Source organism: Parasteatoda tepidariorum, chromosome 2 (genome assembly GCF_982258835.1).
Source record: "Parasteatoda tepidariorum strain Cologne lab strain chromosome 2, Ptep-v5.0, whole genome shotgun sequence".
Taxonomy (NCBI): Eukaryota; Metazoa; Arthropoda; class Arachnida; order Araneae; family Theridiidae; genus Parasteatoda; species Parasteatoda tepidariorum.
The window spans coordinates 91,977,712-91,992,172 of record NC_141756.1 but is presented as its reverse complement, the minus strand read 5'-3'; the positions used below and the strand labels follow the sequence as shown (position 1 = coordinate 91,992,172).

Below are 14,461 nucleotides of genomic sequence, written 5' to 3'. Positions count from 1 at the left end.
CGTGAAGAAAGCGAAGTATATCTTTCTTTTTTTTCCGTACATGAGAAGATGAAAAAACACCCGTCATCAAGACTTGACTTTACAGAATCCGGTGAAATTCGTTGCAAAAATAAAACAGAAGTTCAAAAACAAAGAAACATAACAAAAGCTAGCCTTAAACTGTAACCCACTTGGTACGGAACTACCTTCCAATCAGCGCTTTGAAAAAGTATTCAGAAAGTCAACGTTTGAGTTACGCGCCGAGTCATGAGGTTTACCCGTTCTGAATAAAATCGTTTGCTTCAGGTGATAGAATATAAGTTACATTTTCCATGAAAAAAAATCGTCTGCTATATTATATCCAATGGCAACCTAGAAAATAAAATTTATATGTGATTTTTTTCAATTTATCGTCCGACAGTTTTTTTTTTTTTTGGAATATTATACAATAAATTTAAGAAATAATAATTTTTAAATGGAAGTGTGTCAGAATTTTTTGAATGATAATAAATGTCGAAAAACGTTGTGGATTTTTTCGTTTGGTATTTTGTGTTGTATTACATTTATACCGATGATAAGAGCTTTTCATTCAGGAGCGCCAGTTGAAGCTTGTGATTCTTTACTCCCACGGCATTTACGTACCAGTCCAAAACCGGAAAAAGACTCCCCATATATTTTTACAGCATCAGCCGGCCGGTTTTATCCTGATTCTAAGCGAAGAAAAATTAAAGGTAAGAAATACTTTTTTAATTTTTTTTTATATTTTAAAAGAATTTAAAATAAAAATGCAATGTTGTTACTTTGCTAGCAATTATTTTAGTTACAATACCCATCTAAAATTAAATACTCATATCAAAACTTACTCTAATCGATTAAATGTAAAATATTTTATCCAAAACTTATTCAAACAAAAAATAAAATACTCCGAGCAGCGGAGCAATTTTTTTACAGAGGATAAAAAATTTCAGGCTTTGATTGGTTAATAGAATGTCGGAAGTGGCCATACTACATCAAATGCAAATGTCTACAAATACTCAATACAACGAACTATGTTATAATTGTTTTCAAATAACAAAAGGAATAAGAAAACTTGCGAAATAAAAGGAAATGTATCATTAGGTTGAAATTTTTCGTTGTTCGATATCATTCTGAAATAATTTATTACTGTAATTTTTTTTATCGTATGATCACCAATAGTTTTTTCCAATGGTTTTGCTTTTTTTTTTTTTTTTTTTTTTTTTTTTTTTTTTTTTTTTTTTACGAAAAAGAGAAAGAACTTCCAAAAATGTCCTAATTATGTAGAAACTACGAATATTTGTTCAAAACTTTTCTTCAATACAACAAAAATTTTTGCTTAAAAAAATGAAAATAAACTATTTTTTGATGTTTTTTTGGCAAAAAAAAAAAAAAATTAGGTCTATCTTATATTTTAAATGCTAAGGGTCTTTAAATTTATAAGGGTACAGCTAGATATGTATAGTGTATAACGTAAATGAGAAAATCTAATATTTTAAGACTATTTTTCTTACAAGCAGAACGAAAATAAAATTGAAAATATTTGAAAAAATTTTAAAAAAATTAAAATCCGCAAATAAAAACTTTCAAACAATTATATTTATCATGAAATTTAACCAATTCTAAATTGAACTATTATGGTATCCTCGTCCTCAGCAAAAAAATAATTTTTTTCACTATAAATTAATTAAACCGCAATTCACTGCATAGCTGCATATTTCACTGCATAGTCAATTACTTTTACATCACTGTTCGACAAACCATGAAAGTTTTTTCTTTCTATTTCTATATCATTATTTATGGAGATGTCAATTAAAAATCTGTGAAAATAGAGTTTAACTTCCTTATCTATGAAAATATTTAATTTCACAAGAAATCTTCAGCAGAAATGAAATGAATAACTTGATTGCTTGATTGTTATTTAAGTAGGTTCAAAATAAGTTAAACGCTTATTTAGTCTCCAATTATCCTATTGTTTAGGTTCTCCGTTTATCGCTTCACTTGTGACAAACTGAAATAAAACAAGACTTAATATATCTAACAAAATAAAAGGAAGAAAAGCTCGATATGCATAGACAATATTGTATTTTCAATTTGTTAAAACGGAAGTAAAGAGTTAAAAGTATTTTTGCAATGTAAAATTTATTATAAAAATATATTAAATCCCTTTTTTTTAAAAAAATCTTTTTTTTTAATTTAAAAAAGATTTTCATATTAAAATTTCCCTCAAATTTAAAAAGACCAAAAAATTTTTTCAATTAATTTTTTAAAAATCATGGAAAAATTAGCGCCAAAAAGGCAATTAGCATAAATAGCTAAAGGAGCCCTAGCCTTTAATCGCCCTTCTATCTAAACTGATGGAACCTTATTATTTCCCAGATTACAACCCTACTTTAAGGTTAAAAATTGCAATCCGGTGACAAAAATAAATAAATAAATAAAAATAAGAGAATAATTGTTGTTCTATTCAGAGTATGTTTTTGTGTTAAATTACGTGACTTATGATATCATCAGCACTAATTGATTGCCGTATATAAAGTCATTCTCTCGGACCATTAGGATTGCATCTTAGTCGTAAAAATCCAATCTTTAGATAAATTCCAACTATTAGATTAAAAGTTATTTTATTTTATATAATTACCGTTCTTGAAGAGACAACACAAATTTTGAGTTGAGACTCCTTAACCTTGTAATTTTGAACCCAATCCAGAAAACAAGGGAACTCTGGTATCATGTATTATGTGAAATTTGCCTTCGTGGAGAACTTTTTGATGAAACTGGCCCTCATTTGCGTTACATGGAGAAGAAAATCACGAAAACCTCCCACGGTTAGCCCGTTGGTAAGGGGAGTCTAACCCATGATCCGTTTACCACTGAAGATATTTTATGTCAGTACTGTGGCCGGTTCGTATCGACCAGCCATAGCTGGGATTCGAACCCGGTTCATCTCATTGGGCGTGTTCTATCTTCTGAGCCACCACGGCTCATCTTCAGTTAGCAAGATATTTCGTTCTCTATTTTGTGCAAGTTACTTCTGAAAAAAAATTTATTAAAATTTATTTATTATTATTTAAGTCAACTTATTAGAGACACACTTGCTATTATATACATATATCATTATTACTTTTGAACACAAAGTCCACCTTATTATTTTGTGCTTTAACACAAAAGACGTTACTCGATTATTCAATTCTAGAAAAACGTTTAAAATAGAAAAGCGATTATTCAATCGATTGTTCAATTTTTATAAAATATTTTTTAAATGAAAGTTAAAAATTTATTTCATTTATACAATTTTAAAATGTTTATAGGAAAATATTATTATTTTTTTATATAGGAAAACTATGGGACTAGAAAAGATAGCAATACTAAACAAGTTTTTTTTTAATTGATATTGTACGAAAACTATAAAAAGATCTGCACAATTTGTTGGGAATTTTTTTAAACGTAGCAAACGTTATATATTATTTTTTCTGTTTACAAGAAACTTTAAAAAAATAATGTTGCAGGTTACTGGGAAATTATTAATCCTCTTCGAAAATATATTCAAAATTAGATTAAAATGAAAGTAGTTTATTCTGTTAAACTAGATTTTTAAGTATTAAAATATTGCATTGAAGGAAAGTTGATTTTAATCTTTAGAAGTTTTGAAGTGTAATTAACGAATAACTTAATTTTATGAGTAATTGAATTGGGTTTTTAGACACACAAAAAGGAAAATGCTTTTAAAAATAACCTTAACTTAATTAAGTTATAAAAAAGCTTTTTAAATCAAATTCAATTTTAATTTCAGTTTAGTATTTTATGACGCAGTTGCTTATAATCCATAGCAACCATCTTGCGAAAAGTAAATGAATTATTTAAAACAATTTTTCTCTCAAACTATTTATTTAAAATCATAGTCTATAATGCATTAAATTTTTATAAAAACTAATAATCTATCTGCATTTGTGTTATTTAAAACTGCAGCATCAAATAAATAATTTAGAATACAAATTATGCAAATTGAACGTATTCTCAGAAGTCAGGTAAATTTTAATGAAAATCTTTCCTAAATTTTGCTTAATTTCAAGCACTTCAACCGGAACCACAGACTTTGAAGTTAATCTGGCTGATACGATAAAAAACAATCTGGACCTAAATTTCGTACAATTTAATTCAAAAACGTCAATCATGAGGACTTGTTGACATTTCCAGTAATGTTCTATTTTCAATGGTGCTGAATCGCCAAATCTCACGTGAGTTTTCGAACACTCTTCATTCCTAAGATTGAAAAGTGCTATTCGTTGATAAAAACACATTGAATATTGTGGGAAACACAATGGGAATTTCCCTTTTGTTTTCCATTTATAATACAAATTATTTGAACTGAATGAGTATCCAAATCCTGAATGAGAATGAGTATCACAAACACCTCAAATAAAATCCATCCCAAATTTGGTTTAATTTCAATCATCTCAATCGGAATCACAGGCAACGAAGTTAAAATGGCTGTTTATAATAGCAAACAAATTTGATATAAATTTTTAATTTTCAACTAAGAAAACTAGTTCTTCTTTCTTGTAACTCTTTTTCTTAGTAATCTTAAGCCTTCAAAGTTGCGTGAGCTTTTGGACACTCTTCATAAAGTTGAATAATGCTATATATAAACCAAAGCACTTAGTACATAACTAAAGAACATTACGACTATTTTACTTTGGTATTCAACTTGTAATACAAATTCTTCAAATTCAATGTATGCCTAATAGTCTGGGAAATTTTAATAAAAGATTTACATATCCTACGAATAACATTAAATTTAGTAATAGGGCAATTCCACGGAAGTGTCAACTTTTAAGTACAAACTTTTTTTATTTTTTATGAATTGCATATTTTAATTTTAAAAATTTATTCAAAAATAGCCAAAGTCTACATCTATTTCCAATATATATCAAAGTCTATTGCCGTTTCATTTTTGATAATTTTAAATTTTTTGAATCTGGCAGCATTCTAAAGTAATCACATGGCTGACAAGTGAATTGTTCACATTTATACTCAAATTGTTTTCTTGAAAAATACTTTTAAAATAAAAGAAATGTATCTTTCTTTTGCAATATTTTGATAAAAATATACATATAGAACAAAATTTAAACATTTTAAGTTTAATATAAACTGCTGTTTGTAGAAAATGCAACACCATGAAAGAATCATCAGAATCAAATGAAATTTAATGCAGAAACGACTTGTACTGATACAAATAAATGATGAAATTTTCAAAACAAAAGAAACAAATTAAGCGTCCGAAATCAGTATTTGGTGCAGCCACCACGCGCTGCAATAAGTGCTGCTATACGACGTGGCATGGAGTCAAACAGATGTTGAATATCTGCTTGAGGAAGAGAATTCCATATCGCTTGTATGCGCAACCAAAGTTCGTCTTTGGAAACTGCAGGACGCGGATCACGAGTGAGACACCGACCAACCATATCCCACACGTGCTCAATAGGCGACATATCCGGCGAATAAGCAGGCCAAGGAAGAAGTTGCATGCGTTGTGCTGAACAGAAGTCTCTAACAGTCCGCGCAACACGTGGGCGTGCATTATCCTGCTGAAAGATAGCTCCAGGGATGCCTTGAAGGAAAGGAACGACTTCGGGCTGTAGCACTTCACGGACGTATCTGTTGCTATTGAGATTACCCTCAATTCGTATCAAATTGGATCGTCCATGATACGAAATCGCACCCCAGACCATAACTCCGGGTGTTCGACCACTATGTCGTTCAATAATACACTCAGGAAGGCAGCGTTGACCGGCATAACGTCTAACACGAACACGGCCATCATGGGTCCACAAATTGAAGCGTGATTCATCTGAAAAGACAACTTGGTGCCAATCAGCTCGCCAGTCTCTGTGCTCAAGAGCCCACTGCCGACGCAGCCGTCGATGATCCGCCGTGAGGGGAATCCTGTATAATGGCACCCTTGCACGCAATCCATGGCGCAGCAGACGACGACGAATTGACGAAGCCGACAATTGTACACCTGTAGCAGTAGACCAATGTGCTGCCAGCTGCCTGGAGGAAGCTGTGCGATCATTCACCGCCATGCGGAGCAGGTGTCGATCATCGCGCTCTGACGTCACCTTCTGTCGTCCAGTGCCTGTTTTTCGAGTTGTTCGGTGCTCGTCGGTCCACTGCTTCCAAACTCGCATCACTGTGGAACTGTTCCGCTGCATACGAGCTGCTATTGCGCGATAGGAAAATCCTCCTTCTCGAAGGCCGATTATCCTCCCTCGTTCAAACTCCGTAAGTTGCTTGAATTTCTTATTCTTCCGTCGTGGAGGCATACTCAGGTCTCACTAAACGTTTGCCACTAACAAATAATCATAGACTATTTTCAACGTCCCGCTACAGCACTTTATTTATACGCTTTCAGCATCAATTCAGAGGGCGCTGCGCGCGCCACGCACGCGCGATGGCTCTGAAACTTTATTAATTTGCATAATATCCTATAATTGACATTTGCTGCGAATTTCATTTGATTCTGATGATTCCTTCATGGTGTTGCATTTTCTACAAACAGCAGTTTATAAAATAAAAGTAACTTCTTTTACGTCATTCCGTCACATGTCTTAATAATGCATAAATTTCCTGAGAACGAAGATAAGATGTGGCATTGGCAGGTTAGATATAAAACCTCTTCAGAGACAACCTAATTTTCAAAATGTTGAAATATTTACTAACTCTTACATAAATATTAATCCTGTTTATCTGTTACATTCTGTTTATCATTTACATATTAATAAAACATTTTTTAAATGAAGGCTTTCTTCTAGTAAACTTTTTGTCATCCCGTCACAGCAAATAGATGTTAATAACTGCTAGCCAACCTGAGGTTAAATTTCCAAATTCACATTTTACATTGCTTACACATTATACTAAAAGTATAAAATAGTTCAGAGAAATAATAGCTGCAAAATTCGCAGAAACTACCAGTTCTAAGCGGCATGCAAAAGCTTGGTTGCCAAAATGTCATTCCGTCACGCAAATAAAAAGTTCGTAAAATTAAAAGTAAAAAAGATAGAAAATCCTGCTTTTTTAGTTTATGAAGCGCATTAAGCCAATAATAATGATATGCATGAGAAAAATTTTTTTTTATTTGAAATTAGATGCATAGAAACTTCAGTTAATTGTTATTTTGCAAGTCAAAGTGTCATTCCGTCACATATGGAATTGCCCAATGATTAAATTTTAAATTTTCAACAATGAAAATAATGCGTTAATACTTAATTTTTAATAATCCTGTTTTCTCGTTGCTAAACCAACAACAATCTTCAAAATATGACAGAAGATGTTGTATGGTGATTCTGATGGTCAACCAGCAAGTTGTGACCATCAACAATCATCCAAATGTAATGAAAGATTTTTCTTTACGTTATTATGATGATTTAACCATCATGTTATGTTTATTACCAAAGTTCTCCCTAAAAATAAAGAAAGGGCAGTTTGCTTCCTGACAGAAAAGAGACTTTGAGTATTGAAAAGGCACACTCTGAACACTGTAAAAATTTATCAAAGTGTGTAAGATCATGTAATAACTGAATTTGATTCTCAACAATTTTTAGGCTACCGTCTTAGGCTATTTTATTTGTATATTTCAAATGGTAATTTTCACTCATTATCTAAATAAGAGAAACATTTGCAGTTAATAAATAATAATCAAAGGCATGCTAAGAAACATTCTCTGTGCATACATTTCTTTCCAAAATAAGTAAACTGAAAAAATACTTTTAAATAAACAGCTTAAGAGATTTTGTCTACAATTTATAGAGAAAATTATAAGAAGAGAAATATTTAAAGATGCATTTTTTTTTAAAGTGTATTTATTTAAAAAATAATTTTAAAACCTAAAATCACTTAAAAAAATTATTAATATACCTACTTGAAAAAAGAGAAACTTAACCAGATATATTAACAACCTAATAAATAAAAATTTTACCAGTTGAGATTAATCCTAAAAAAATAAATATTTGCAATAGTAGTCAAGATTAAACATATGAACACAGATAATTTTTGTGTGTAATTAAAGGATAACGGTTTATTTTTACAAAAAGGGCAAAAGAACGCATTTATAGAAATCAAAGGGCCGGCAGGACGGATCGCCCTTTCAAAAAACGCTTAGGTAGAACACTGTAAATTACTACTATTGGTCAAACAACAGCCAATGAAATGTGTTGGAAGCTGTTGTTTTATTTTAATTATGGTCAACCAGCGTATTATGGTTTATTGTTGTTGGACCAAAAACAAATATTAAAATATGATGAAATATGCTGTTTTACTTTTATGTACACAAGTATCACACTAGAGCATATGGACTGAAAAAGGCTATGTGTTCACCAGAGCACATGGCCTCACTAGTAAAAACTTTATAACTCCTTTACTTTTGTTTTTAATTTAAAATATAAATTTTTCAAATGCCAATGTGCACCCAATAACCCAGAAAATTATTGTGAAAGCTTTCTCGATTCCTCAAATAAAAACTAATTGCGGTATAATTTCAAGCATCTCGACCGAAACCTGGCCTTAAAGTTACGATAGTCAAATAGAAAAACTTATTAACATAATTACTCATTCCTCTCTCTGCCCCACCCTCCACATCTCCCACGTGATGGATCACCCAGCTAAACAATAACTCATTAGAAAAGACCTCTGACCTATGATTGGTCAATTTCCTCATTGCAGGTAAGTTGAAAGAAGAATACTTATTAAATGTTAGAGTTCTATCATAACCTTAAGTGGATGTTAACGGCTAATGGATGCCTAGTTCACACATTTATCTTATTTTCAGGAGGTCTATTTATCTATCTTAAAGATTAATTTATTTTTTCTTCTTCCATTTCTGTCCATCGTTGTTAGTTTATTCATATGTTTGTTTCTGGAGGTATGATTCTGAACCGTGAGTTGAATTGTAAAAAGGGAATTGGTAAATTCTTTAATCTAATTTTGAGTTATTAATGTTGCTGTTTAAGTTAAAAGTGCAGATAATTAGAGAAAAGTGTGCAATATACTACCATATATGTGAGAAAAATGAAAGTTTCAGTTGGTTCCAGGCATGTTGAAACAAAATAAAATGTTATTTTTATATGTTTTGCATGGAGATTGTTTATACGTTTTAATTAACGTATTAGTCAAACGAAAACTGCAAAAAGCATACATATTTACTCACTGAGAAAAAACTACACTTTCCTTTTTGTTTTTAATTGGTATTTTGAAACAAAACAAGAAAGTGTTTTTTTGTATTACTTAAAGTGTTTTACATGTAAATTATTTGTAAAAGTATTTGATGAATTTTGATTAACACAGTAGTTCTAATTAAAATTTTTAGAGGAGATAAAAATAGATTGCAAAAATGATATGATTACTTTCTAAAGAAAAACTACACCTTCTTTTAATTAGCTCTATGTATGTCGAAACAAAAAAAAAGCTGATTTTTATAATTGTATGTGTTTAGCATATAAATTATTTAACAAGATTTTTGATCAATTTTGATTAACGCACTTTTTAGAATTTTTAGAAGAGTCGAAAGTAAACAGCAATAAATATACTTATTTACTTTTTAAGAAAACATTACAATGTATTTTTGTAAAACTTGATATGATAGGCGTTCCAATTTCTTCCTATATATAGTCATTAAAAATCAACATCCCCTAAGAATTAAGGGATGATGTATCTTGATAATTGTTTATAGGAAGTAAGTAAAGTCGTTTGTGCACATTTTCGATATTTATTTGTCATTTATCAGTTTATTATATATTTCAATTTTTTTCCTTCCAATGCCCACCTGGATAATGGCCTAGGTCATACAGGCACCTGAAAGGCAGATTTGTTGGCCACTCTTTCAGGGTATATAAGGTGGGCCAACGTTGCTCCCACAGGAAGGAAAGATAGTACAAAGAAAGAAAGAAAAAACATGCCTTGCCCGGGATTTGAACCCAGCACCTTTCTGATGCAAGGGCAGTTCCCTAACCCCTACACAGGCCGGTCGGCATATTTCAAAAATCGAGATAACGAAATTTTAGATTAGTGTGGCTTGTTTACTCATAAATAAAATCTAAATTTTGTTATGGTGAAATAATCAGATAAATACTTGAAGGGGTACATATGAGGTTAATTTTACCGATACATACAAAGTTATTCTTAATTATTAAATAAACAAAAATTATAAATTTTGATTTTTTATTATTTTTGGTAGAGCTCAGGGGTGAAAGCGAGACGGAAAAGAGGAACGGCTGGTAGTAAAACCATTTCAGTTATAGCTAGTTTTGGGGAGGAGTTTACTTATTCTTTTCTTAAATTTTTCAACAATATCTACTTCATCTTGGAAAAGAAGCAGTTTAATTTATATGTCAGAATTATAAAAGAAATCTTGATAGTTACAGATATTTCATTTTTTTTCGAAAAAAATGCTTGAATGAAATGTTTTACGTACCAGGTTTTTCTCCTTTCCGTCTTGCTATATAAGGGCTTTCACCCATGGTAGAGCTTGAATTTTTACATTTGATCATGAAGCAAAACTCATTAGACTCAAACAACAACGTATTTATATGCTATAATAAAATTACCCGAAATGGTTATTTAAATCTAATTTCTAACCTTCTTACATTTTAACTAAAAACTCGTATTAACGAATGAAATCCAATTGTTATCTAAAATGGACAATCAATCGCCTATACGAGTAGGGGAAAAAAACTCAAAATAATTAGTGATCACATTATACCAAATGTTGTTTAGTTGAAATTTAGTTACAGTAGATTAAAGAGAGAAATCCGTGGTAGAAAACTTCGTTGTTAGGAAACTCCACAGAATTAATTCGAGAGCTCTAGTGTGCAATGATTTTTACAAATTATTTCACAAGAATTCCAAAAATATGTATTGAAGGCTGTTATTTCTCTTAAAAACACAGGACTCAAAATACATATTGACGCAGTGGACTGTTATTTTATTTGCTTCACACATTGAATTCACACACTTGCCTCTTTCGAGGTTGTTAATACACTCACTAGTTCTCGTTGCTTACACAGAGGGCGCTGCTCGCATACAAAACTGAACAAAGGCTATGGATGGTGTTTTCAGTAGAAAAGTAAACAATAACAATCTCGAGCTCGGGACCTACTCTAGTTCCGGTTAAAAAGTTTGCAGCTGCTTACTACATCTTATTCTGATAGGCGATGTTTTCAAACGGATAATTTTGTTTTCAATAAAAGAAATAAATAGGATAATTTCTGAGCTCAAATCTGCGGTATTTCATAAGATATTAATGTTATTATGCAATTCTGGGGAGTTTGGAGTGAAAATTTGCTTTAGTTATTTTGTTATTTATTATTAAAAAAGGTGACATGGTTGCTAGATTTTGAATAACTCGCTTTTTTGGCAGTCTTGATTTGGCCTCTTTCCATTTGTTTATTACTGTTTGCTCGTGTTGTAAGCTGTGCACCATCTTACGTTAGTGTTAACACTTTTAGTATTGTAAACACAAGTATTATTATCATTGTAAACATAAGTAATAAGTAATCAAATACATTGTTTGCAAGAATCTCAAAACACAATGATGCCAAATGGCTTTAAAATACAACTGAAACAGTAACCCGGAAATTTAGGCAGTCCCGAGCTTGCAGCGTTCCCTAGTGTAGAAAACACCATCCATAATTTCTTTATATCCTGTTTTTATTTCTGTCTTTTTCTTTTAGTGAGAATCAAAGGTGCTGCTTTCAAAGGCTTTTTTGTTGTGGCTTTGGACGCAAACTCACTTAAGAGAATGGGAACATTCCTGGACGCAAGGGGTATGCAATCGGTTCCTTGTTCAGCAGTGACTCATACAGATGGCCATCCTAAAGTTATGGCAACATTTCTTTGGTTACCTCCAGAGGACAGCAAGAGTGGAGAAGTTTTATTTCGGTAAGTAACAAAAAATTTTATATTATCAACCATAAGAAACTATCAACCACATTAAGATGAAAAATTTTATAGTGTCAACTACAAAGTCGAAATTTAATGGACAGGTGCAATGTGAAGCTTTTTAACCATGCGTCCATTAGTTTTCAGGACTAATAAAAAGAACTCTGAAAACATTAAGTGAATTACATGCCCACTTAATATGTTTCGAAACTTCTGTTTATATGTACTTCTCTTTTTGGATGCAAAAGTTTTATAAACCACTTTTTAAGTCCACGTTTTTGGTATGCTTTCTAATTCTGACGTTGGATCAGTCTTTTTAATGATTTTGATGTTTTAAAATCTTGTTCAGTTAGCAATTTTTTTTCTCTGTTTTCTGAGGTTATGGAGACCATCGCTTGTTTTGGGCAAAATCCTTGTAGACTTTTCAGTCCGAACTAAAAGTTTTGGATGTAGAAACAGGGTTAAAGAATGTCAAAGACATTAAGAACACAAGAATTGAAGCTCACTTCCAGGATTTACTTCAAAAGTAACATCGAAAACTTATACAGTCAATTACAAAAGAGCATGGCATCAAGTTGAGGTTATTTTGAAGGGTATTATTCCAGCATTAAACAATTGCCAGCTGAATTATCATTTCAGCATATTTGAATTATCTAGGAAAGTTTATGATGGATAAAACTGGGCGATATATTAAAATATCTTGAAACATCGATATTTTTTAATATCGCAATAATATTTAAAAATTTATTCCCTTGATATAACGTGAAAACAATGTCTTTATTTGAATTGCTACTACGATGTGGCCTTCAGTGAACTTCTTACGAAGAACTATAATATCCATACGGTATTCATTTAGTATTTTCCTCTGTGTAGAAGTGCTGATCAAGATACCCATACGGCCATTAATTTCTTCCGTGTAGAAGTGCCGATCAAGATACCCATATGGCCATTAATTTCTTCCGTGTAGAAGTGCCGATACATGAGAGAGAATAAGAACCGCTGGTACAAGATATCAACACCCATACGGCCAGTATTTCCTTATGTGTAGATGTACCGATCAAGATACCTATACGACTAGTAATTTCTTCTGCGTAGAAGTGCCGATACATGAAAGAAAATAAGAAGCGCCGGTACAAGATATCAACACCCATACGGCCAGTATTTCCTTCTGTGTAGATGTACCGATCAAGATACCTATACGACTAGTAATTTCTTCTGCGTAGAAGTGCCGATACATGAAAGAAAATAAGAAGCGCCGGTACAAGATAGCAACACCCATACGGCCAGTATTTTCTTCTGTGTAGATGCACCGATCAATATACCTATACGACTAGTAATTTCTTCTGCGTAGAAGTGCCGATACATGAAAGAAAATAAGAAGAGCCGGTACAAGATATCAACACCCATACGGCCAGTATTTTCTTCTGTGTAGATGCACCGATCAATATACCTATACTGCTAGTAATTTCTTCGGTGTAGAAGTGCCGATATAGAAGAGAGAATAAGTAGAAACGCCGGTAAAAATACCTACACCCATGTGGCCAGTATTTTCATCTGTGTAAGAGTGGATACAAGATAGAGAATAAGTAGAAGCGCCGATAGAAAAATAAGTAGAAATACTTTGTGGCTTAGATATTTTTTGTTACATAAAAACAATACAAACAGAGTGCTCCAGAATCACCATTTTAGATACAGATTTTTTTATGAGCCTCGCCGCAAAATATATTTAAGTAAAAATATTTAAAAAGCAAAAACATCAAAATAAGCTCTATATTTTGATAAAACAGTACTGAAGTATTAGGTTCACCTTTTAGTTTTATTCGGAAATTTATCTAGCATTGACTTTTTTTATTCTAATTGCAAAGTGATTTATTTCAATAATCAGTTGTTAGATTTTGGCGAGGTTTTTTCCAATTTGTTTTTAATAATTATTTATGACTTCTAATTTGTATTAACAAGAATTTTTAAATAGTTATAAAAGCAATAACTACAGAGCACCGTGGACATAAAAATTTATTCAATATCACAGAAATACAAATGCATCTATTATTTTAATGTTGAGCTTTTGTTGCTAAATCTGATATTTTGTGTTTCTTTTTTCCTTTTTTTTAAATTTAGGGCAACAATTTTGGAGTCATTTTCTGTATATTACAGTAATCTCGTTGCATCGGTGCCTGGAAAGAAAACTGCTCTGAAGATCTTTAGAAATTCAACTGCTTGTGACCCCGGAAATGATTGCAATTTTTCCAATGCTTATGACTTAAACACAAACTTGACATTAAATGAAAAATAAATATCCAGCTTATAATGTGTTTAATAGTGTTTATTTTTTTTAAAAAAATTATTATAAATAAAAAATAGAAAAATTATAAATTGAAAATGAAAATAACCTACAATTTTCAAGTGAATTAAAATATTAAAAAGTATAAAGAAATAAAACTTTTGCCACACCCCAAACGAGAAAAATACGTTGAACGCATCACGTGCGAAAGGCGTGGGAGGGATTTCCGGTGGTGATAAAAGTTAAATATGA

The 14,461-nt window shown here is 31.4% G+C and overlaps 1 protein-coding gene across 1 annotated transcript; it reads left to right on the top strand.

Annotated features, from left to right (window-relative positions):
• Positions 1-210: 210 nt before the first annotated feature.
• Positions 211-14,228, top strand: LOC147815916 (putative defense protein 3). Its single transcript, XM_087157754.1, has 3 exons — positions 211-710; positions 11,721-11,928; positions 14,047-14,228. The coding sequence occupies exons 1-3, from the start codon at positions 455-457 to the stop codon at positions 14,219-14,221; spliced, it is 639 nt and encodes a 212-aa protein (XP_087013880.1). The 5' UTR covers positions 211-454; the 3' UTR covers positions 14,222-14,228.
• Positions 14,229-14,461: the final 233 nt, after the last annotated feature.